A 22,957-nucleotide genomic window follows, 5' to 3' on the forward strand; every position below is an offset into this window, starting at 1 on the left:
AAATGGACGGCTGGAGCGAACGCCTTCATTGGCACGGTATTCGAAATTTATCATAATGAGCAAAGGACAAATCTACCTGTCTGGATAATCTGATTACGGCCACGTGTTCTGGCAAGCACTACGCTGTTGAAGCTCCGTCCTTATTTCATAACGGAGCCCGAGATTTCCAGTATGTGTATTGATACTGCCTATTTATTATGACGCTGCCCCATCGGCTGAATCAGGTCCTGCAGCCCGCATTCGCTAAGCTTTAAGAACACTTCATTCATTTGACTACTTACCGGAATAGGTACTTTGAATCATAAAACATATTTTAAATATTTATCATATTTTGAACATAATATTAAAAATATGTAGGATATATCAAAAATTTCTATTTCAATTTTTTTTTTTCAGCGTGGTAATAGATTAAAAGAATAAAAACCTCAACAGAGCCTTCGTAGGAAAACTCGTGCTAGTCCAGAGCACTTCCCCTAAAACACACTTAACGAGTACCTGTCTGTATGAAAGACTGATTATTTAATTAAATATTGGAATCTTGTTCTTAGGTACCGTTTAAGAAAAGTAAAATCCTGAACGACTGGCAACGAATTGCCGACCATTGCTATTTCACCCCACGCGAGAGAAAGGCAGCTGAGGAGACATTCACCTATGATGCTCCTAAACTGGTACAGCGCGGAGAATCCCGTGCCGTCGAAGCGGTCGTTAGTCCTGAAGGTGACCCTGAAGAACTCTCCTTCGGACTCGATGTTTGGCGGCTTCTGCATGCCGCAGTGGCGCGAAATTTTGCCGTCCGCCGCTGGAAAGTTGGTGAACTCCACGTAGTCGCTCGCCGTCTCCGCTGTGCAACTGTACCAAGAGCAAACGAGGAGAAAGAGAGCAATAAGTATAGAGAATTTTCCTCCGCAGATTTAGGAGAGAAAGAAAAAGATGCAACTGGTAAATGTAGTGGCTCAAAAAGATTCCTTTATTAAGCCTGCAAGAGATGCTTGGATGACGTCATACTTATTTGGGTGGATACAATTTTCGATTTGTCAGTTAAGTTTCAGGGAGGTCATTTTTCTTCCAGATGAAGTACTGTCCAATCTAGAAGCCTTACGTTTACGCGAGAGTGTAAAAGTCTCGTGTAGCAAAAGAGCCATCGTCGTCGGCGTCGACGTCGACGTATACTTGGCAATGAGCGAAACGTCCTGATTGGTCGCAGCTGTTATGTTGCTACAGCACGTTAACTCGCGCGGACATTTTTGCAACATCCCGCTACTGTAATGTTAAATCATGCCTTATAGTCACCTACGTGTCCTAGTGATTTAAAATTGTTGATTTGATTTTACCAGACGCAGACAAGTACCCTTGTCGAAACGTGGGCGGCGCTTGCGAAGAGGCTCCCTTCACCACTTATTCATTTTCTTTAACTTTATGAAGTAAATTATAAAACGTAAATAAAAACTTAATGTAGAATTCGAATACACGATCTTTGGTTTGCGAGTCCACCAGTTTATCGACCAGGTCACGTACTGCCCGTTCCTTTATTGCACGCGCAGAAAAAAACCGCTACCAAGTCGGTTAAACATAAGAAGCTGCGAATTTTCGTTTTCACACTGACATTCATCACTATAGTGAGTTCACCGGAGCGACGAAAAGACCGCTGCTTTCAGCGTAAAGTGGTGCCTTATGACTTTATGCTAATGGGTATGTGTCTAAGTGAGAGACCCTATTACGCCATACTCTCAAGGCGGAACTTAAGTGTCCCTTGATTATTCAAGTTAGCAAAATGTTGCAAAAGACATTTGTATTCCTGGATAGTTTGCGAGTTCAGATTGATAGCCGAAAATATCTGCTCTAAGTCAACGTTCTTAGATATAAGAACGTTGCTCTAAGTTAGATATTTTGACGGCACGCTTGTGAAGAGCCACTTTGTTATGAGCACTCTCGCTTTCAACGAATATCATTCTCAATGACTGCGCGTGGCCATAGAAATTCGCGGTGTGCGGCCAGCACTCAGGCTAATGAAAATTCGGATTGGAGTTCGCCAGAACTGGCAGACTACACCGAAAGGAGAGCCCATACCAGATGACACGTTTCGTATGTCGTGCTATATGGGTTCACCTTAATGCATGGTTAGTAATATTTAGTGGACTGTTACTTCAAAAGCAGAACCAACTAACTCGTTTAATAAGCAATACTATTTAAAGCCATCCTTTCTTTTTGTTTTCGCAAGCAGTCTGGACTGAACACCGAGAGGCCGACGATCCTGAGTTTTAAGCAACCTCTGCCACTCCAAGCTTACGAACCTCTATCGACATCAACAGTGATGAGCACACCTCTATGTGTCTTGTGCGCTATTCGCGCACTGAGGCTTTAAAAGCGGTATTATGCCGCCGGTAGAATTTCATTTAAGTAAGAATGGTACAAAGTGCTTTCGGTAACAAAGATGGTGAAAAAAACCAGGACAATATCTATAGAGGGACCATTAAAATAGGTTTTTCTTTAAGTTCGATAATTTCTTTTTCTCCGATTACGCTGTCACCTTTGTTACTTTATATACTATAATTTCGAATCGCTGTCGCTCTTTTTTTTTTCTTACGCTCTGCTTCCGGGTGGGTCTTGTTAGGCCTGGGAATGAGGGCATAATTAGAAAGCACTATCTCTCTACCACCAAAATTCTTGTAACTGTATAAGGTCCAGAATGTTCAACCAACTGTGTCCGGCTGGAAAGCCGGGAGACCCAAAGTTGCTTCACAGGTGCCTGCAATTTTGACATGATTGCAACGGCAGTTAAAAAAAATACCAAATTAAAAACTGTCTTTAATAGCAAATCACCAGTTGCCTTCGCTTCAGTGCTTTACGTTTCTTGAGCATCAGAAATTGCGCAATGCATAATGACCGGTCCCGCGACGTGGGTCAGAACTGTTTAGCATTGCGGTACCTAGGAAACTACGAGCTGATGGCCCAAACGCGTATACATTTAAGGCGAACGCTATACCAAGCATAATTGCAGGGTTATTCAATCACGTTACGTTATGTGGACCTCGTGTGGCCCCAAACCGAACTTTACGTAAACTTACATCTTGGGAAGGCTGACAAACTTGTAATGGAGGGTCAAAAGGCAAAAGATAAAAGAACTAAAAACTTTGACAGTGACCAGAGCTTAGGACAAAGGCGAAAACTTCTATGCCCTGTCGCGCTAACTTATTATATCCTCCCAAGAAGAGACCATCTAAAAATAACGACGCCGATAAAAACCAGTAATATAAGTGAACAAAAAAGTTCTTTACGTTCGAACAGCTGGCGGGGCCGTTACACAGCCTGTCGATGTGAGCTCCTCCGCGAAGACATCAGGGCTTCGATAACCAAGACAAATTTCCTCTCAAGACAGCGCCAATCCGTCAAATTATAGAAAAACAAAAAGAGAAAAGAAGCTAAGAGGTAGAAGCCGGCGGGAAAGCGGGTTGGACATCCGCGCTTATCATTTCGTTCTCCTAATCTCCTACTCAAAATAACGGCATCGCGCACGGGACAAGAGGGTTAGGATGGAGGGGAAGAGAGGTGGCCATTACTCACGCGACCGAAGTCTCGTAACTTCTACATAGCAAAACAGCTGCGTAAGCTCTTTGACGGGCACCGCCCAAAAGCAAACAAAGGAGCCAAGTCAAGACAAGCATAGGCCGAGCCAAGCCGAGCGCAGTGTCATCACCATCGCCGGCTGGCCGACGGTCGATCGGTTGGCCGCTTGCTTGACGTCGATACGTAAACATCGAGCGGACCAGGAGCTCTCCCTCGAAAAGTCGCCACCCAAGCAAGAATACGACCAAGGACAAATGGACCTATTATACTTGTAGACGCCGCGACGTTCGCGAGGCGCTATGTTGTCCCTCCACTCTGTTTCACCACGCTTCCATCGAGTGTGCTGCGAGCGTTCGCTTTCCCCTGGTTCGAAGGAAGATTAAGCGAACCTCGGCTCATTTGGCTCCGAGACAAGACCGTAGCGTGGGTGTAGGCCCGGACTGCGATAGGGGGTGAGGGCCTTTGGATTCTGATGCGAGCAGGTCATCAGGAAACTGACCTCCTTTATCGATGCCGCGCGGAGAACCGACGCGGCGTGGCTCACATTTTTGCTGTAAGAAGGGTATGGCTATCTTCTTCGGTTTCTGACGGCGCTAGTAGAACCCATGGTGCTGTTGCCTAGAGGAAATGGCTGCAATCTGACGCCCCGATTGACGCGTTCAGCAAGCGGAGTGGAAGGTGGTTCACGTTCACCTAAAGCTCAGGCGACTGCCGATAGTGAAAAACTTCATGTAACCCATTCTTTACGCGTTCGCGGAAATTAAAATAGAACGCGAGTAAATATTGTAGATCACCAGTAACGACTATAGTAACACCAATAAGGACCAGTAAGGACTAATAACACATTGCTGTTCTTAAAAGAGCTTCCGCTACAACGACTCCTTGGCGGATTAGTACTTTAGTTTGCCCTGAAAAACTTGAGATCGAGGTTATATTTTTGTCTTTCTCTTGGTGTCATGAGTAAAACATTTTTTACGCTGATTCAACAGTATTCATATACTCCACCGCACAATTCTCAAGCAGGGTTTCACTAAACTGAGAAGCGAGAGCTTTCCACCAGATAGAGCGCACGAGCCCTGCCGAGCTCGTTAATCACGACAAACCATTTTCAAGAACGAAAGAACTAAAAACTCGGGAAGCTTCTGAAAGCATTGGCATTAACTGGTGAACCGTCTCTCCTGAAAATCTAGTAAGCCGTATTTCTGCTCGTATTCTGGAATGATAATATTTTACGCTGTCCCTATTGCTTGAACGGTTTTGCTAATTATGTCTGCTTCCACTGAGCCTTCGTTCCTTACAAAGTGTGCCGAATTATCTGTTTTGCCCTGCTATGAAGAGCTACCTTTCATTCTTGGGACAAGAGTGGAAGCGTTCGTCTCGAAATCCAAGGAAATGCCGTTGCCTCTCTTCTCTGCTGCGGTGAGCCCGAGAGATGCAAAGAATCAGTAGGAGCGGCAACCTTTCCTCCATTCGACGAGCAGAGAGCGTCGCTTGGGAGGCTTCCCTCCTAAAGGACAGTATTGACGCTGTGGCAAGGCGCGTCGTCCGCAATCAAAGAAAACCCATCGATTCTGTGGGGGAGCTCTGCCTTGAAATCCCCGCGCGTGAAATATGCAAGAGCCGCGGCACAGTGGAGGAGAGCTCCTGTCGAAAGGGACGACACGGGGACGACGTCCCAAACAACAAATACAGGCATTTCGCAAGAGACGATGATCTGTGTCTATCCGCTGTATCGAGTTTTCTTTCTTCGTTTTTCTAGTTTTTTTTTCTTGTTCTTTTCACGAAAGCGGCGGCAAATACTGTGGTCTTTCTCGTGGTCCAGTGTGGGACATCTTGGATCATTCTTTGGGGCTTTTCATTCCTTCTCCCCCAAGAGTATGGGGCTCAGAGAGCGAGATTCAGGGCTCAGTTCTGAGTCGTTTCCTAGGAAATGTTTTCTTGTTCTTTCGACGTTTTGCTTTACCCATCTCGGAGAGGAGGCGCTGGAGCGTAGAGAGAAGCTCCGCCTTCACTTCAGAGCCTTCTGCCACTCGCGTTTTCTCTTTTTTTCTCCTTCTTCGGTTTCCTGACGTAGCTCATCTCTAGAGGCGCGAGGAGATATCGGTCCCGAGATTTCCGTGGCCGACTCTCCTAGTACGAGGCTCTCTTCGGTTTGTGGCGTGGAAGGCGGGCTTCTGGTCTGTGCTCCAGGCAACGAAGCCTCCGTCACTCCAGAACCGAGGATGGGGAAGAAGACGAGGACGGACATAAGGCGCTGCTCTTCTTGGGTAGGCTTGCGAGAAGCACGCGAGAGCAAGCGCACCAAGAATGCGTGCGGTTTTACCTTCTATCTGTTATCTGTATTTCTTCCTCACTCTTTATATTTGCGACACTCCCTGATCATAAGGGGGGGGGGGGGGGGTAAATGGGTGCACCATGATATTCAGCTCGTGACAGAGATTCTGAGGACACAGAGTGTGCGTCCTGGCTTAGTGCCTTGTGGGTATCTTATAGATTAGGAGCTGTTTATACAGCTATACACTTGGACATCGTGGGAAACTTCTCATTTTGTGTTATCGCAATGTATACACGTTTGTCATATGGACGCAGAATGAGGGCCATGCTGCGATATGCGATCGTAACTGATTTACCTGGACATTAAGACGTGATTCGGAGGAGTTACTATTCACCAAGATCGACTATATTGCTCGCGGTGTGGCAGAATAGAAAAACAATTGATCTAAAATCGAGAGCACGTCTGATCGTAACCGTATATATTCAGTACTTTCAAAAATTAACAGGCTGTATTAGCTGGAATGGCTCGTGAACACGCAATTTAAAACTTTTTTGCAAGAACGTCAATAATGACACAGCGCTTAAGTTGTGGGGAGGGGTCAAAAGGGGGCAAGAGCGAGGCCCCGCTCGAAGAACCAGCAGTGGGGAAAAAAATCAGAACCAACAGCATTGCTTTGAGAAGAGGAAGCCCAGCCCCGAATGTTCGTCTCATTTCCTTGAAGTGTTGCTCTTTTTCATTTTTATCTCATTCCCTTTTCTTTTACCGCGCAAATCAGGGCACGCAGGTCGTAAAACACTCACGGTGGCAGGCCTTCGATGTCGAAGTAGGCGAATTCGATGAACACCTTCTCGCCCGGAACCCCGTAGAAGAAGTAATGACACTCCGTGTCTCTGGGGTAAATGCCAGGCCAGTTCGGGGATGCGAAGCTCCCGTTCGTCGAGTCGCTGCTGTTGTAGGCGAAGCCGCACGCTGTGAACACGAGGGGAGGGAGGGGGAAGAAAAAGGCGAACTGGATGCAGCTAGCTTGCTTTTTTTTTTCCTTTTTTTTTTTTTTTTGCTGCCTCGTTACGTTCTTCTCATTCCCACCAAAACAAAAGAGAAGTACCCGAAGGAAGCCCGGATTTGGTGTTCTGTCCAAATTGATAGATTACTCCGGTTTCGGTTTAGCGCTTATTAATCTTTTGGCTATCCCTGACCGCCGAACTCGTGCCGCAAAGCATTGATGAGTTGGGCTGAATGCAGATCTAAATCAACGCGTTCCCGCATTTCATTCGCATGCGATATTCGGGAAAGCGATTGAATTTTGATTTATTTCACTCCTTTTCTTTCTCTACCATTGGAGAGACAGGTGATCGGAGCTAGATACAAGGTACAGAAAAAAAAAAGCGATGCCCTTGCGGAAACGATAAAAAAAAAAAAGAAATCGGGAAAACGAAAACACAAGAAGCGCGCCGCGAATAAAAAAAAAGAAAAAAACAGAACACAAGAAAACACTGCAGTTGATATGCCCTTCTCCTCTCAGTGATCAGGATTAAAATGGTCTTTTAAAGTGCTTGGCCTACTCACCAAACGACGTGTCCTGCTTGCCCGTCGATATGCCGAAATCTGAAAGCGAAAGAGGCCGCTATGAACTGAAGCCGCTGCTCTCAGCTGGTTGATGTGCACACTAGTGTGCAAATGCATGAGTTCAGACTTACACAAACATAAACAATGTACAACGTTTTGCGTTAAAAAAAATATATATCTAGAGCCAGTATAGTGTGTACATTCTTCGACGCACGTAAGCACGCACGAATTCGTACACAGCTATAAACACATGTAAACTGTGAGCAATAGCAGTTTTACATGCAGTTTTAAACACAAACACACACAACACACGCGCGCACGCACGCACGCACGCACGCACGCACGCACGCACGCACGCACGCACACACACACACACACACACACACACACACACACACACACACACACACACACACACACACACACACACACACACACACACACACACACACACACACACACACGCACGCACACGCACACGCACACGCACACGCACACACACACACACACACACACACACACACACACACACACACACACACACACACACACACACACACACACAGGAAAAAAAATTTCGACGCTTCTAGGGCGGCTTCATCAAAAGCTTTCTGCATTCCCCCCGGGCTCGTAGGCACACAACCTGTTTCACCATTTTGAGAGTCTTCAGTTTTTTAAAGTTAGATTGTGGTAAACTACATTGGCGATCTGGAACCGCTCACTCGCAATCTTGAAAGCATATTCGCAATATGCGGGTGACACATGTTTTTCTTCCAATCAAGAGAAGCAATTTTCAACTCAAGGTTTCTTTTTGTCTGGGTACGGAGTGCCGCAGAGAGCACTCAACTGCACTAAATGTGCAGGTGTGCGTGCGCGTGTACGTTTCGGGGTTTCTATTGTGCCCCGAGTGCAGCTAGTGGAAGTTCTTTTGAACTGCGACTAATCTAACAGCAGACGCATGCGCCGGTTTTTTTCACTTTCATATTGTTTTTTTTTTTCTGCTCTTTTATATGGGTTCTAAGTCGGCTATTTTGTAGAAACCTCTTTACATCTACTATAAATACTGGTCTTAAGCAAATACATACCACTATGATGAAGATTACCCCTCAGCCTAGACGTCTGTAAAGCCTTGTTATATTTTTTAAGTGCGTGGCAGTCTCCTTTATGAAAATTTAACGTCTGTTTCGTGGACTGTCTTCTCAACCCAATATCACCAAATCTGGCCCAAGATGAAAGACATAATTTATGATTTCGTTTTTCTTGCTTTCATAAAGAATATTTCAATATTCTCGGAAAGGCCTGAATTCAAATTTTGCGTATTGAGTCCTGCATTTTTTTTTTTTGATAAACAGAATACACTTTATTTGTCGGTCGCTGCGAAGAAGTAATGCTGTTCATATAAGAACATTTTGATGCTGCTAAGGTTGTGATCAAGATTAACGTTTTCAAAGTGCAAACCATACAGGAGCAGAGCAGACCCACCTTCATATTGGCGGGAGAACTTAGGCTAGCTCTTGCGCTAGACGTATGGCCTGCCCAACTCTTCTATGTCAACAGCAAATTCTCAATTTTCGCACGAATTACGACAGCGTCCGTCCCCGAGAATCTTCGCGTTCGACGGCAGTTGGCGCCGTGAGGTGATGCGGACGTACCTGTCACAAACTGGTACGCAGCCCGGAAGCCCCGGGCCGTTGAGTTTCCCGGGCTCTGCAGAGAGCGGAACTCGAGCGTCAGGTTCCGGCCTGTCGACATCACCTGGTTGGGCACATCGCTGCCGCAGAAGTTGTCCACCTTGTCACGCTGGCCGTTGATCGAGATGAACACCGTCACGGCGTCTGCTGCCTCGCACCTGCGCCGGTGTGGTGCCACACTGAGGACCCAGCGAGAAATTGATATACCTGCGGTCTTCGCGAACACAACTTCCAGTTCAGACCACTGCCTCGGTTTCTATTCCGTCTCTCGGTTTCTCGTGAACTTGCGGAGGAAAAATATTTGTACATCATGTCATACTAGTGGCTAAGACTGCAAGCTGCTATCTAGAAGGAAATGGCAAAGAGCGGAATTTTCAGGCAGCAAATATGAATTCATTTTTGATTTGCTTCAACTTCAAGAAGTTGGACCTAATGAAAACAAGAAGGCAGTAAGTTCTTGAAGTTGGGATTAAGACTATTTGTTGGCTGCGATGTTGGCAAACCTTGTGGTACTTGCGAGCAACTGCTTTTGGTGCTGGAAGCCCCTGTGGGTGTACGCGCATTTTGCTTCACTCAAAAAACAGTGTATTTCGCGCAAATTAAACCAAACTGAAGCAAGGAATGCAGCTAGCATGTCACTGGCTGAGTTCGCCAAGTCGATCGCGTTTTACAAATGGGCAGAATATTTAACCCCACTTCGGCCAGTCCTGACGTGGCTGAGGGTACATGGCAGGTATGGCAGTAATTGAATTGTAGTAATGAAATCAATGTAACTTAGTAATTTATTTAGTAATTTGTAATGTAATGAATTAATTTTTCGGTTTGGCAATTTAGTATTGTAATTAATTATGTTTTGGTAGTAATTTCGCATCAAAAGTAATTATTTCCTTTCGAAATTACTTTTATTAAGGTGCGCCACTACTCCTTCAATAGATAACAAAGCAGAGTGCCGCGAAAGCAGGCACGATGTGCGACAAGCCGAAGCCTGCGTAACGGATCGCAAAAGGAGACAGAATTGAGCAGAAGAGTGCGCCTGAGACCTCGTGTTTAGCAGGGTCACTTAATGCGGCTATCCCATGGCAACCATTCTCCAAGCAGCAGGATACAAGGCGTCAAGGGAGTGCCGAAGCGAAAGATGTTACAAGAAGGCTGGTTGAAAACTAGTCGGGAGCGCGGCGCAGTGGCACTCCCTGTTGCGTTGGCTAGGGCACAGTGGTGCCTGGTTAGACTCGTCACCACGGGGCGAGGGAGGATTGGGGTTGGGGAGATAGGCGGAAGGGTCCATGGCGTGGCTTGAGTATTACTGAGCAATGAGCACAAAGTGCCGACGTCTATTCTTGGTACTGCGGAAGCAATAAATACCCTAGCTTATTCGGCCCCTTGAAATGACGGAGACAGCACCGAGCAAGCAAGACGCTTAGTTGGCCGGCCATTTCACGATCGTTCAACCATGCTTTTGTTGTTGTTATCCTTGTTTTTTTTCTTTTTTTTTGCTGTTTTCTTGCTTTAGTAATGGCGAGTGCTGTAGGAAAGAGGGAAGGAATAGCTCTCTGGGACGGAATTTGGCAGGAAGACGAAAGAATATTTGTGCTTCTGCAGAACAAGTTGTTGCTTTGTTTACTAGCGTTACTTAGTTCTTGCATGGGTCGAAACTACAAAGTAATTTATATGTAATTAAATTACTCGGTAGAAGAAACTGCAATATAATTTCCTTACTTTTTGCGAGCAGTAATCAGTCATGTAATTTCATTACTTTTCTGCGATTTTAATCAAAGTAACTAGCAATGCAATTTAATTCCTTTTCAAAAGTAATTTTGTCATGTATAGTACACGGGCGGTAGAGTGCTCCATAGCTAGCGTTGTTACCAGTGCACACTTATCAATTAAGAAGGTACTTGCACATCTTAAGCTACTCTCATGCGAAAGGATCTTGATCGGACCAACTCGCGACGTGTTGAGACCATCTTTAAAAACGGCGGGTAACTTCTGTGGAACAGGAAACATACCCTGGAGTGACGCTGTATCACAGAACGACTGGATGTTAATCTAAAATTTATGGCAAGTAATTGATGACATAGGTTAGCTGTACCTCCATGAGTCATTTGATTGAACCGATGCCGTGAGACATTTGAATAGTAACTCTGAAGTGCAAAGCCGCACCACAGTAAGTTCTTTTTTTTTATTTCGTACATGATGTCATGGGTGTAAGGTGATATGAATTTTTTAAAAGAAGTTTTAAGTCAAAATTAAGCTGATAAATACTGAAGTTTGTTTGTCGTGAGAAAAATCTCTTTGTAATCCCCAAATTACGAGGGAATTAAAAGAAACATCCTCACTTCGATAATGTACTAGCGAAGCTACGTGCGCTAATCAACATTCTGTCACAGAAGTCCGAAATTGGGAAATCGGCAAGTCGTAATTTAGCAACGAATAGCATTTGGTGCACTTCAGGCAGCTAGTTTAAGTTTTGGGAAAGATGAAATTAAATACCTAAATGGAACAAACTCGAAGGCCCAGATAAAGGAAACAATTTTTCATCAAACAGATGTCTTCGTGTTTCCTGCATAATATCTGTGAGAAAATGAGATAAGGAAAAGTTGAAAGCTAGTTGAGTGTCACACGTTCGTACCCTTCATCCACTTTTCGTGTTCTACGGCGATAATAAATTTTCGACTAGAAAGTGGCCTCTCCCTGAGGACAAGTTGATATTAAACTTTGCATGAGTGGTTGGTGTAGTCTGACTACATGGTACGCTAATGGTATGCCGAGAGTTCTAAACCACTACTGTTAAAGTAGTACTTGTACTGGGCAATTGCACGAGCATGACAAAAATCATAAACAAGTGGATGAGAGCAGCCGTTTCGAGCATAATCGTTTCTGACGCACAGAACGTATGGGTACAGGACATGATAGAAAAACAGCGCAACAGACGTGGACGGAGGTGAAGAACAAACAGGACAGGCGCTGAATTCACAACTGAAGTTTATTGAAAAAAAAAAACACAGATATATAACCCAGCCAAGCAGCACCAAACCGCATATTAAACAAGAAAATCATGATACCAACTCGCCCAGATGTCTCTTCTGTTACAGTATGGGTGCAGGCCTGTGTTTTTTTAACTGTAGGTAGCCTGTAAAAGGTTACTGAGTAGCCGAAAAGAGTAGTGAAGTCAGGACATGTATTGGCGTTACGCATAAGCAAAAGACCCAGGGAGCTGAAATTTTATAATAAAAGAACTCTGATGACAAATTAAACTCCTTCTGAAATGACATCACTGCCGCTTAAAAACTTACCTTCCGCACCTTGATTTTATTAGCCCTTCTTGTAGCGAAAATGTGATTGAACAGTTTTATTAGCTATCTAATAATAATAATAATAATAATAATAATAATAATAATAATAATAATAATAATAATAATAATAATAATAATAATAATAATAATAATAATAATAATAATAATAATAATAATAATAATAATAATAATAAGGAATAGTGAAATATAGGTGCTAAATTATAAATCGCTTATTCAAACTAGATATTGGCACGCTATCAATGGGATTTCTCTGAGCGCTGTATTTGACTATAGTAATAATAATAAGGAATAGTGAAATATGGGTGCTAAATTATAATCGCTTATTCAAACAATATATTGGCACGCCATGAATGGGATTTTTCTGAGCGCTGTGTAACATGCGGTTAAGAAGCAACGCTCTGCAAGCGGTTCAAATCACTCAGCTGTGTTTCGGGATAGAATATGATCAGTGCCTTCGGTTGTCGATTAGCTACTACCAAATACGTTCACATACTGAGTGTTGCGTTAGCAACGTAATATTCCGTAGTAGACTGATGACTGCTCAAAGCCTTTCGACTTGTGTCATGAAAGGGATCCATGAACGCTCGTTCATGAAAGCTATCCCACAATTAAGGCGCAAGCGCTGACTTCGCCATTCAATTAACTTTATTTGCAGAAACTATTTACATGAAGTAGCCTGTTACTTTAGAAAGGGTATGATTTCAAATTTGTTTTTTTTGTGTGTAGTATGCTTCGGCTCGTTTATTACCAAATGGGCTTCTGTGAGCAATGTACATGCTTCTTTCAGTCACAAAAGAAGCAATCTTAAGGAACTAAAATGGTACGATGTTTTTTTTTTCTTGAATGCTAAAGCGTGATAAGCAGGTATCTGTGCTACCCCGAGCTTTACAATTCTCTGTCAAGAATGAATCAAACGTAAAAATTAAAAGCCTGTAAAAAGAAGAACCAACGGGAAATTCGTTGCATAAAAAAGTGTTTGCAGTGGTAATTAGCGTCGAGGCTTACTGTCATTTGGTATTCCTTTAAGCGCTCTCTTATAATCTTCTTTGGTTTATAGCAATAGTAGAGAGAGATAAGAAAATGGCGTTCTTAAACTGACAAGTTAAAAAGCAAGAAAGAAGTGATGTAGGTAGAATTTAATGAAATGCCGAGCCTAAATGGTTGTCAGTCAGCATGACTGCTTCATTTTTTTTTCTTACTCCCGCCCAAACTCCCTATAGCTCATCACCGGAACGGTATCCTGTTCCGACATGAACTAAAACGCTCTTTGTTTGATTGTTCTTCATGTTTCTAAAAATAACAAAATTGCCGAGGCTGATTTCGGGCCGCCGCAAGAAGTATTACTTTTTTTTTTTTTCACTTTTGTTTGTTCCGACCCGCCATTTTCTAACGGTCTCTTGGAACGCGTTTATTTTATCGATCGTTGTCCTTGAAAAACCCTTCGTGAAAGGACGGCAGAAATACTTTATTATTATTATTATTATTATTTTTACATTTGCGGCGCTGTCAAGGTACTTTGACAGCATTATTAGTCGTCAGAAGGGGATTTTATTGCTTCCAAGGAACAAGTCTTAATTTTTTTTGTTTGTGTGGGATAAAAACGTCGGAAGTGCTGTAAAGAGTTCTTCCTGCTCTAGGTTATTGACGACGTGAACGTCATCAGTGAGATGACTTTATAAGTGTGCGCTTCTATCGATCCTAATTTCTTCTTGCCCGATGAATCGCGTTATGAGTCGGAAGCGTTCGCGCACGAGTTCCTGTTTGAAGGAACTTTGCCTGCGTCCTGGAAAAGCGATCTCATTTTGCTCTTATGGAATATCGTGTTGTTAGCGAACCTGCCTGCCCTTATTCTTTCGTTTTAACCACTGTCAAACACGATTCTGCGCAGGAGAGACTGATTTAAAGGGTGAAAGGTGGGTGAAATGTAAAATTGCCACATGAACGTTTTGTAGTATTGCGTGCCTTCACGTAAACCTGGCCGTAAAAAAAAAAAAAAAAAAAAAAAAAGAAAAAAAAAAGACACTGCATGAAATCTTCTAGGCGTACAATTTTGCAGACTCATTACAAAAGCTCTCTTCAAGTAAATTAATATGGTCACACACTGCTGCCTGCTGCGAATTATAAGATGTCAGGCTGCAATAACCACCACCCGTCATTCTAAACGGGGGATTCCACGTAGCATCAACCTAACCGCAGGGCAAGAAATGAAAGCGGTAGGAACGTTTTGTGAATCGTCGTAATTGACTCGACGTGTCGAGCTATAATAATGCATAAGGTGGCTCTCTAACAGACACAGGCAGCCGCAAATGCGTCGTTGAAGATTCATGAGACACGGTGGCCGCTGTGCCACTCATCGGGTCCATATCTTGAGCACCTCCCATGTTCCGTGCGAGTGCGATTCCGTCGACCACAAAAAAATAAGAGTACAATAAATAACAAAGAAAAAAAAAACTTGCAGACATGCACTCTCGATCAGCATTCATCGCCCTGCGAGATACAGCCATAACATGGAGATGAGGCGGCTACCAGTGTCGGCCTTGGGGGCCAGGTCAATGTTTCCGCATTAAACCGAGTTGAGGTTTATGTACGGGTTGACCGAGAGAACTGGAACCGAGACGCTTCCCACAGCGAATGACTGCAGAGGGCAGACGTCCACAAAAACCACGACAAGGTTACCAAAGCGAAATTGAAAACAATAAAGTAGGCAAGTAGAAACCATGACTGAGGGTGACATCGAGCCTGTCTTCCGGAAAGAATACGAATGACTGATAATAACAGACGCGGCAGCAGAGGGAAAGAGAGATATGCGCTGCTACGAGTAGTGAATGTTAAGATGAAAAGGAGCAAGGAACAAAACCACAAGAAAGCCTGGCCCCCAATGGTCCGCCTAAGATGAAAGCCCCGAAGAATGCGCACGCTTTCTTCGCCTCGCCATTTGCTTCCCTTATTTCCTCCGTCCCACCGTCCACCCGTTGCAAGACAAAGTGGCCGTGCCTCAACAAAGAGACGAATAATATATAGCGAGAAATGATGCCCGCGACGTGTAATATAAAAGCTGAGGCAGGGATCTCTTTTTCTCCTTCCAGGGTCCAAGGAAACGTGGTCTGCCAGTATATGGCTGTTCATCTCCTCTCTCTCTTTCTTGCACTCTTTCCTTTTCTCCGCGATTTTCTTTTTCTTTAATAAAAAGAGAGGGGCAGATTTGCGCGCGCCATTCTTACTTGCTGCACACCGCCTTGTTGCCAACTTAAAACAACAAACTTTGCTAGATTTTTCGCCAGAGAAAGACGCGGCAGTAAGATGAGAAAAGAAGGAGGGAAGCAACACGTCTACACGAATGTGTCGGAAGAGCGCCACTATTCACAAGAGAGTGCGATTCCTTCACCGGAGGAAGGCAAAACGAGAAGGAAAAAAATATATATCTGGTTGCTCTTCGAAGTATTTTGTTATTTTGTTTCCACCGATACAAAATATGGCCCACTTCCGGAGTGCTGCAAACGCCAGCGTCACAACAGCAGCGCCAGCGCCAGCGGCGTTTCCGTGCGTATCGCCGGCAGCCGTGACCAGCTCGTTCGACGTACGCTTGTCCCCCCTCCCTGGCGGCGGCGACGGAAGGAACGGGCGCGCGCGCTTTGCAAAGGCACTGTATATTGGCTCGACACGTCTTGTCTAACGCGGCCGCCTCCGGCTTCGGGCCTCGGGGCGCAATAAAATGACCAGAAGAAAAGAATGAGAGTAGGAAACGTGCTTCGCGAAACTCGGCGTGCCCGGCACCTTTTGCTGCCCCGTCTTCGTCGCGAGGGAAGCGTGGGCGTGAAAGTGTATAAAAAAGGAGCGGTTGGAAAGCGCTGCGAGCAAAGGGGGTACAGGGTTTCCCGTGCACTGCGCGGAATGTCGAAAAAAAAAAAGCGCCCTCCCGTCTCCTCCCTTTTCAGCCTTCTCCATGGAACCGAACCTCAGAGAGCATCAGCGGAGGAGATCTTTGGGAGAACGTGATAAATGGGTTTCGTTTCCTTCGCTGTCCTCATTCTCTGATGCTCTTTTTTGTGGGTTCCTCTCACTTCGCGACCTGACAAAAGTTTCTTTCCGTCCTGCGCCTGTATTTGTCTACATTCTGATTTAGCTCTCTATTCTCTTCCTGTTCTGTTTTCTGCTCGAATCAGTGCGGACGTATCGCTGCGTTTTTCCAAATTCTACTTCGATATATTTCTGTTTATTCTTTTATTTGAAGGTCGGCGCTCTCAGTGAGATTTTTTAACAGCGTTCTTTTTCTGCTCGCAGGCCTGAACCCGAACTGCGTGAAACTGGACATGATACTGAAATTAATCATCAGAACAGAGTTGAAGAGAGGAATACAATGGGATTCGATTGCACCACTGTGTGTCCAACACTAAGACGCGACGACATCCATAAAGTAGGCAATGTGTTTGGTCATTTAAAAAAAAAAAACAGCCCTTCACCTGGGTTCTAATTTTCAGCCTTGACGAAACCCGCACTACCGGAAGTGAAACAAAAATGGTCTTGCAACATTTTCACTTACTTTTTACTTAATACATGTACAATCACCCCTGACCAAATTAGTAGAGCGATTAGATTCAGTTCACAAGTCTTTAGCCAGTGCTTCTTTATGTAAGCTGTTGCGTCGGTTCCCCCTAATTAGAACACCAAAGCACGCCGTTTTTTTCCCATATCACCGTACATCTGGTTTGGATAGGTCTGTACGTTGAGCTGCAAAGGTGATCGCAGAGTGTAATGGAGGAGAGGGGGGGGGGGGGGGGGGTACCAGAGAACGTGGAGGCACTAGTTTAACATATCGCCAGAATATATAGATACAGTATAGAAAAGAGGTAGACGCGGTGCTGAGACAAGTAGACGCGGTGCTGAGTATACAGTTGCTTTTTACTTCGTGCGTCGGTGCCTAGTCATCATCTTTATGCTGCTGTGACGGGGCGCTCTCTAGAAAGCTGCATTGCTGGGCGTACTTCACTGAGTGGACGCTAAGGTAACGTCTAGGATTAGAAGCCGCTGCTTGTAAAACGCAGCGTAGGAGCTTCGTCGACGCTGACGACAGCGTTTCGTGACATCGCTATGCTCTGCACTGCCACAATGCGCTTCAGGTGTTCTTTCTCCTGCAGGAAGCTGTTGCTGAACGACCTGGGGGTAAGGGGGGGGGGGAAGGGGGGCTGAGGCGGGTGGCTGCTTTCTCGAGTAGCAACGTTTCACGTCGGGGGTGCCCCTGTCGCATTTTGGTTGTTTAATGTCAGGGCCCACACAGAAGTTATACATTAAATATCACGCAAAACTAAATCAGTTAGGGCGTATTCATAACATTGCTCTGATCAACGAAAAAATCAAAGCAGGACTGTATTGTAGTAAGGACACCAGCACGAGCTCAAAAATGATAAAAGTGTGCAATAATCAGAGATTTGGTTTTTTTGCTAGGAAATTACGCAACGTGCCTGCTCTGGCACTTTATCTTCTTTATTCCTATATATGTATGAGTAAATTGTGTTGCACTAGCTTCTTTTGAATTAAACAGCGCGAAACAGTTGAAAAATATTGCAGTGATTAGGCAATAAAAAGTGTAACGTTTGCTTTCTTTTCATGTGTTGTATAGCTTGGCATGCTGCATCATAGCTGATATGTTGGTCAATAGATCTATCATGAGTGACTCGCGGTCCTTGTGCATGTAAAGTGAAAGTAGTCCCGCTGTTACTACGAGGCAATCAATCAATACATATTAACTTTAATTAGTCGGCAGTGTGCGGCTTTAACTGAAGCAATACGGATACGAGAGAAATACAAAGTATAAACCCTAGGCTCTCAAAGGCATTGTTTACTGCTGCCATTGCACCCCCCTGTATATACGATGGCAGAGTGCGACCCTCGGGACCGAAACACGCTGAACAAGAACGAAGATAAGCTAAGAACCTAAAAGCAGCCCTTATATAGACGTGCTTAGATCTTCAAACAGCTAGAGAACAGAAACTTCCAAAAATATTTGCAATCCTCTCTAGGGCAGCAGAGCAAATTATTGAATCGCGCAGATATTATTAAAAATATTTGCGGATACGGCACACACCGAATGGTTCGCTAAAAAATCATCTCTGAATTTGAGGCAAAAGGCCAGAAAAAGTGGGGCCCTCCCCAAAGTTTTCCTAAAACCTTGTCAAAGGGCGTCAGTTCGAATGTCACTTCCTGAAATGGAGCTATAAGCCACTCTTAGGCCTAACTGGAAAACTGTGGTGCTCCGTAGCCATAAGTTTTCAAATGGCTTCACAAATGTAGAAAAAATAATAACAAAATGAGATCAGCGATAAATCAGAAGGCATGGCCAGGGCGCCTAATATTAAGGGAAGGTAGTCGTTGGTTCTCAGGCCAACAGAGTGCGAAGGAATAGAAGGGGTCGTGGAGGAATTACGCCAGCGGATAAGGTAGGCATAAAGCCATAAGGTAGCCGCAGTTGGCACGAGGCAAGGCTATGCGGAGAGATGTGGGAGAGGCCTTTCTCCTGCAACTAGTTAGGAGGAAATTTACCTTCAGTGAGTGCATAGATTATGTGATCACACGGCATGTATACAATATTTTTCCGGGAGTGGCGGCTGCTACATATATATATATATAGAGAGAGATAGCGTATGGAGCAAGTGATATGCCGTAAGAGCATATGTAATATCTGGACGAATGATCTGTAGTACTTCCTGCTATTTCTTTGTGTGCTGTAGGTAGAATGCCCTTGGAGCAAACTAGTAGAGCATTTTACTGCCTCTCGTGACTCCTACTTAATTCGTGCCGGCTACCTGTAGTCGCCGCTAACAGGCGGTCTATTGTTGCTGTGGCTGTAGGAAGAAGGAAAAGAAAATGCACGGGCCTGCTACTGGCTCTGTAGCTGAGCCACCTCCGCTGCCTCGTGCAGACAGAAGAGAAAATAGGAAAGAAAGGAAAAAGAAGAAGGAGAGAAAGACGAGCGCCGCAACAACAGCCGTCGTCCACCACCAAAGCAGTGGCGGGTGCAATGACGGCCTACAACAGATAAAATTCGGCGGCTGGCTAGCCCCCGCCGCAAGCGGCGTTGACCTACCGTCCCTGCTCCGTAGGGCCAGGAACAACCACCCCGAAGGTGGTAGTGACGACGAATTGAGGAAAATGGTCGATCACACGCAGCTGTGTTCACGGTGTCTAAAAAAATTTTCGACAGTGTGTCTGATTGTTGATACAACAAGCAGGACAACCGTTTGCTGAATGCAGCATGCAACCATATTCGCACAATGCTACATGAGTGTTCCGTACGAATTCCACTAATCTGGGACAGGTGCATCAGTAAACCCGCTATATAGCCGCATTCTAAGCGAAAGGTGCCGAATATTGTAGAGGCTTCAAGACAGGGATCGTAGAGATCACCATTATCGTTGATGTTGTTGCCTACCATTCTTCAGGAGACATTTTGTGTCTCCAAACGTGGCTCGCCGTGAATCGCCGGCCTAAGTCATTCGGAATGGAATCATTACAATGTTTGCCGTAACAAGAAAGCTGTTATCTAGATAACTGAAGATATGAGTGCGTCGATACATTTGCCCAGGTTACGGCGCCGGATGCGTGCATGTGTTTTTCTCACTTGCACGCGTACTTTTGCGAAAAGAATTTGCTAGCTATTGTAAAAGTGTCATTTGGTGGTCCAACTTCGGACCTGTACTATTCTCTTCTTTTATACGTCAAGTTAAATCACGCTGAAGTACGCCTTTTAATGCAAAATAGTGAAAAGGGCCTTGTTCTCAAGAAAAGTTACTCGGGTTTAACGCTGCGAAACCCAGTGTGGAACGAAAGCTTTGGCTGCGGGCGGCCGAGCGTTGCATAGAACACAAACATTTCACCGGCGTCTTAGGTGGTGGTGGTAAAGGCGTTTATTACATCTAAATATGGGGGACACTTAAGCTCCGCCTTTAAGGGTAGGACGCGATAGCGTAGGCAACCAGCCCACATATAAAGCCCCGCTTTAACCCTGGCAAGCTGATTCTTACATAACCGTCCCATGTGAAACGAGATACCCAATCTGCCAGCTACTGCCACGGTGACACCGCGTCGCGCTGATGGCTTCAAAACCAACAATAGTGCAGCGTTTGCTACAAAATATGCGATGACGGCGTTGTGAGCTAAAAAATCGCGAGCATGCCTACGGCAGGTGGTAGCCGGCCGCTGATATGGCCGGACGCTGATTAGTCGTAGGGATATGTGACGTCACGGGACCACGTGACATGGCCGATTTGGCGGGAGCGTCCAACTTGGGCTTCTCCTTTCAGATTGGGGGGTGAGGTAAACCCACTCCTTCAGGGTCCTAGCACTCCTAGTCACACATGCTGCCCCTGGACCACGCAGGCCCGTTCGTACGGCTTGGTTAAGCGGGACGTTGTCTCGGTTCTGGCAGTCTTGAAGCCATAGGTTGCGTAAAAGGGTTCTAGCACAGTTTTAGCCCTTGCTCTTGATCACGTTCTACGTGACGCTGGCGGTAACACAGGACGTTTCATGTCCACCGCTATGATTGAGGGTGGCGCTGATGAACACTCTCAAGGTTCGTATACAAACAACAATAATACCCAAGAAAATAGCAGGGGGGACAGCGGCCGATGTAGCTCAGTTGGAAGAGCCCCGGACGCGATATTCGGAGGTCGTGGGTTCGGTTCCCATCACCGGCACGTTGTTTTTCCTTCTAATTTGTGTTTACTTATCTTTCCCTAAACAGATTACATTACTAATTTATGTGATTACTGAAGTAAAAATTAAAAAAAAAGACAAAGTACAATCCCCAACGCTTTGCTTGGCCTCGCTGACTGTTGGCTTCTTTCCTTCATGTATTATAACGAGCACTCTCATTTCCCCTTCATTTATCTGCTGTGCTATGCTGTGTTATGAATGGTTACTCGCACGTCCAGTAAAAAAATAAAATAAAGGGGAAAGGGTCCATTACGAGAAAGAGGCTGTTATCGAACTATCGACTCGAATTTCTTATTTTCGTACTGATCTTTAGCGATAAACTCTTTTCTGTATTTTATTCTGTCGTAATCATGCTCAGCTTTCTGACGCTTGGCGAGCTTCATACGGAGCCTCTTACGAGCTGCGCAGGTTGCACCTCGGCGGAGCGGAAATAACTAGCCTGAAAGCGAAGCCCCGTTTACGACGCCGTATCTTCCGGAACAGCGGGGCGAAGCTCACGACTGGTCAGTTTTCCAGTGCGCTAATTCGGCCCAGAACGCGCTCTCGCGCCTCAGGACACGTCGGCTCCAGACGGCCGCCTCGGGGAATTGAGACTAGGGTTGGAAGTGGTCCCGGGTATCGCGATCGACTGCCCGCACACGTAATAACATTTACCTTGCACGTATATTGTCCCTGTTGTTCGCCTCATATATATAGCCTTGCTGCCCGGACAGTAAGTATATCCCTCTTAGACTGGTAAGCGATAAAAAGAGCTGAAACGTGATTAACACGCTGGAGGGGAAACGAACCTTTCCATGTTCAGACATAAACCAACCGATTCATGTGATCAGGTTCTCCCATGGTGCCGTTAACTGCTGTTGCTTTTGGTTGATAGGCTCAACTCGAAGCTAATGTTGTGGGTTCGATACCGACAGTGGCGATTCGATGTGGGCGAAATAAAAATAATTAGAGCCTGTTTACATTAGGGATTACGCGTTAATGAATCCAAGGAGGTAGAAATAAACGCTTAACTCGGCATCATTTCATGGCTCATTGCCTGCAGCGTTTATTTGGCGTGCAATAATCGTCCGAATACCAAGAAAACTGACCAATGCACTTCCCTCTGTCTAACGTCAAGGTGCCCTTCAATTACATCGTATGTTGCGATAAGAGCCACGAAGAACAATAGTTAGAAATATTTTCCGCTTTCGAGACAAGCAGCCTGATTCCAGAATGCACCAATAAGCAATGGAAATCTTATGTGCCTCTTTTTTGTTTTTAAGCATCCAGGGCAACATCAAATGAAAGAAACTATTGTATCTACACACGAATCCGTCGTTGAAATGCTAAAAACGTTCAAATATGTGGCTGCTTCAGTACTGACTCGCCAACGTATCTGCTGTTCCGGTTTTCTTTCACTGTGGTGCATGTCGCTCCGTGTTCAGTCTGATATCAAATCTAAATGCGAAATGTATGCTCCATTTACATAAGGCCCTCTCTTGTTACCCACTTGTGCTATTATTTCCTTTCCCAAAAGGAGCCGTATTTCGCGAACAATGGACAAGAGAAAATATTTTTCTAAAAAAAAACCCACTTTGCGAGAGTAGGGCACCTGCTCTTTTATGTATTAGCTACTCCAACGGAGCCTCTCAAGATCGGCCAAAAAAACGTGTAATTTAAAAGTGCATGCCTTTATTGAATACTATGCAGCCTCTATCAAAATGCAGCCGCCATCCGTCGGGCTCGAATCTGAGCACTGGCGCTAAAGTTGCTTTTGTAGCGAAAGCTACACTAGGCTATAGTCATCGGAGCATTTTGGGTAAGCGTCCCTAGTGACTACTGCGCATACTCTGTAACAG

The 22,957-nt window shown here is 45.0% G+C and overlaps 1 protein-coding gene and 1 long non-coding RNA gene across 3 annotated transcripts in view; one reads left to right on the forward strand and one right to left on the reverse strand.

Moving 5' to 3' along the window:
* LOC146208365 (uncharacterized) overlaps window positions 1-22,957 on the forward strand; it is a 590,053-nt gene that overhangs the window by 186,033 nt on the left and 381,063 nt on the right. The window lies entirely within an intron of this gene.
* LOC146208368 (suppressor of lurcher protein 1-like) overlaps window positions 1-22,957 on the reverse strand; it is a 103,891-nt gene that overhangs the window by 3,679 nt on the left and 77,255 nt on the right. Inside the window, exons 9-12 of the mRNA XM_084592953.1 lie at window positions 9,058-9,254; window positions 7,406-7,444; window positions 6,640-6,808; window positions 650-849 (exon numbers count right to left, since the gene is read on the reverse strand). Of these exons, the coding sequence (XP_084449079.1) occupies window positions 650-849; window positions 6,640-6,808; window positions 7,406-7,444; window positions 9,058-9,254 (605 nt within the window). The remainder of the gene's footprint in view (window positions 1-649; window positions 850-6,639; window positions 6,809-7,405; window positions 7,445-9,057; window positions 9,255-22,957) is intronic.

Source organism: Amblyomma maculatum, chromosome 1 (assembly GCF_055883805.1).
Source record: "Amblyomma maculatum isolate TAMU_Amacu chromosome 1, ASM5588380v1, whole genome shotgun sequence".
NCBI lineage: Eukaryota > Metazoa > Arthropoda > Arachnida > Ixodida > Ixodidae > Amblyomma > Amblyomma maculatum.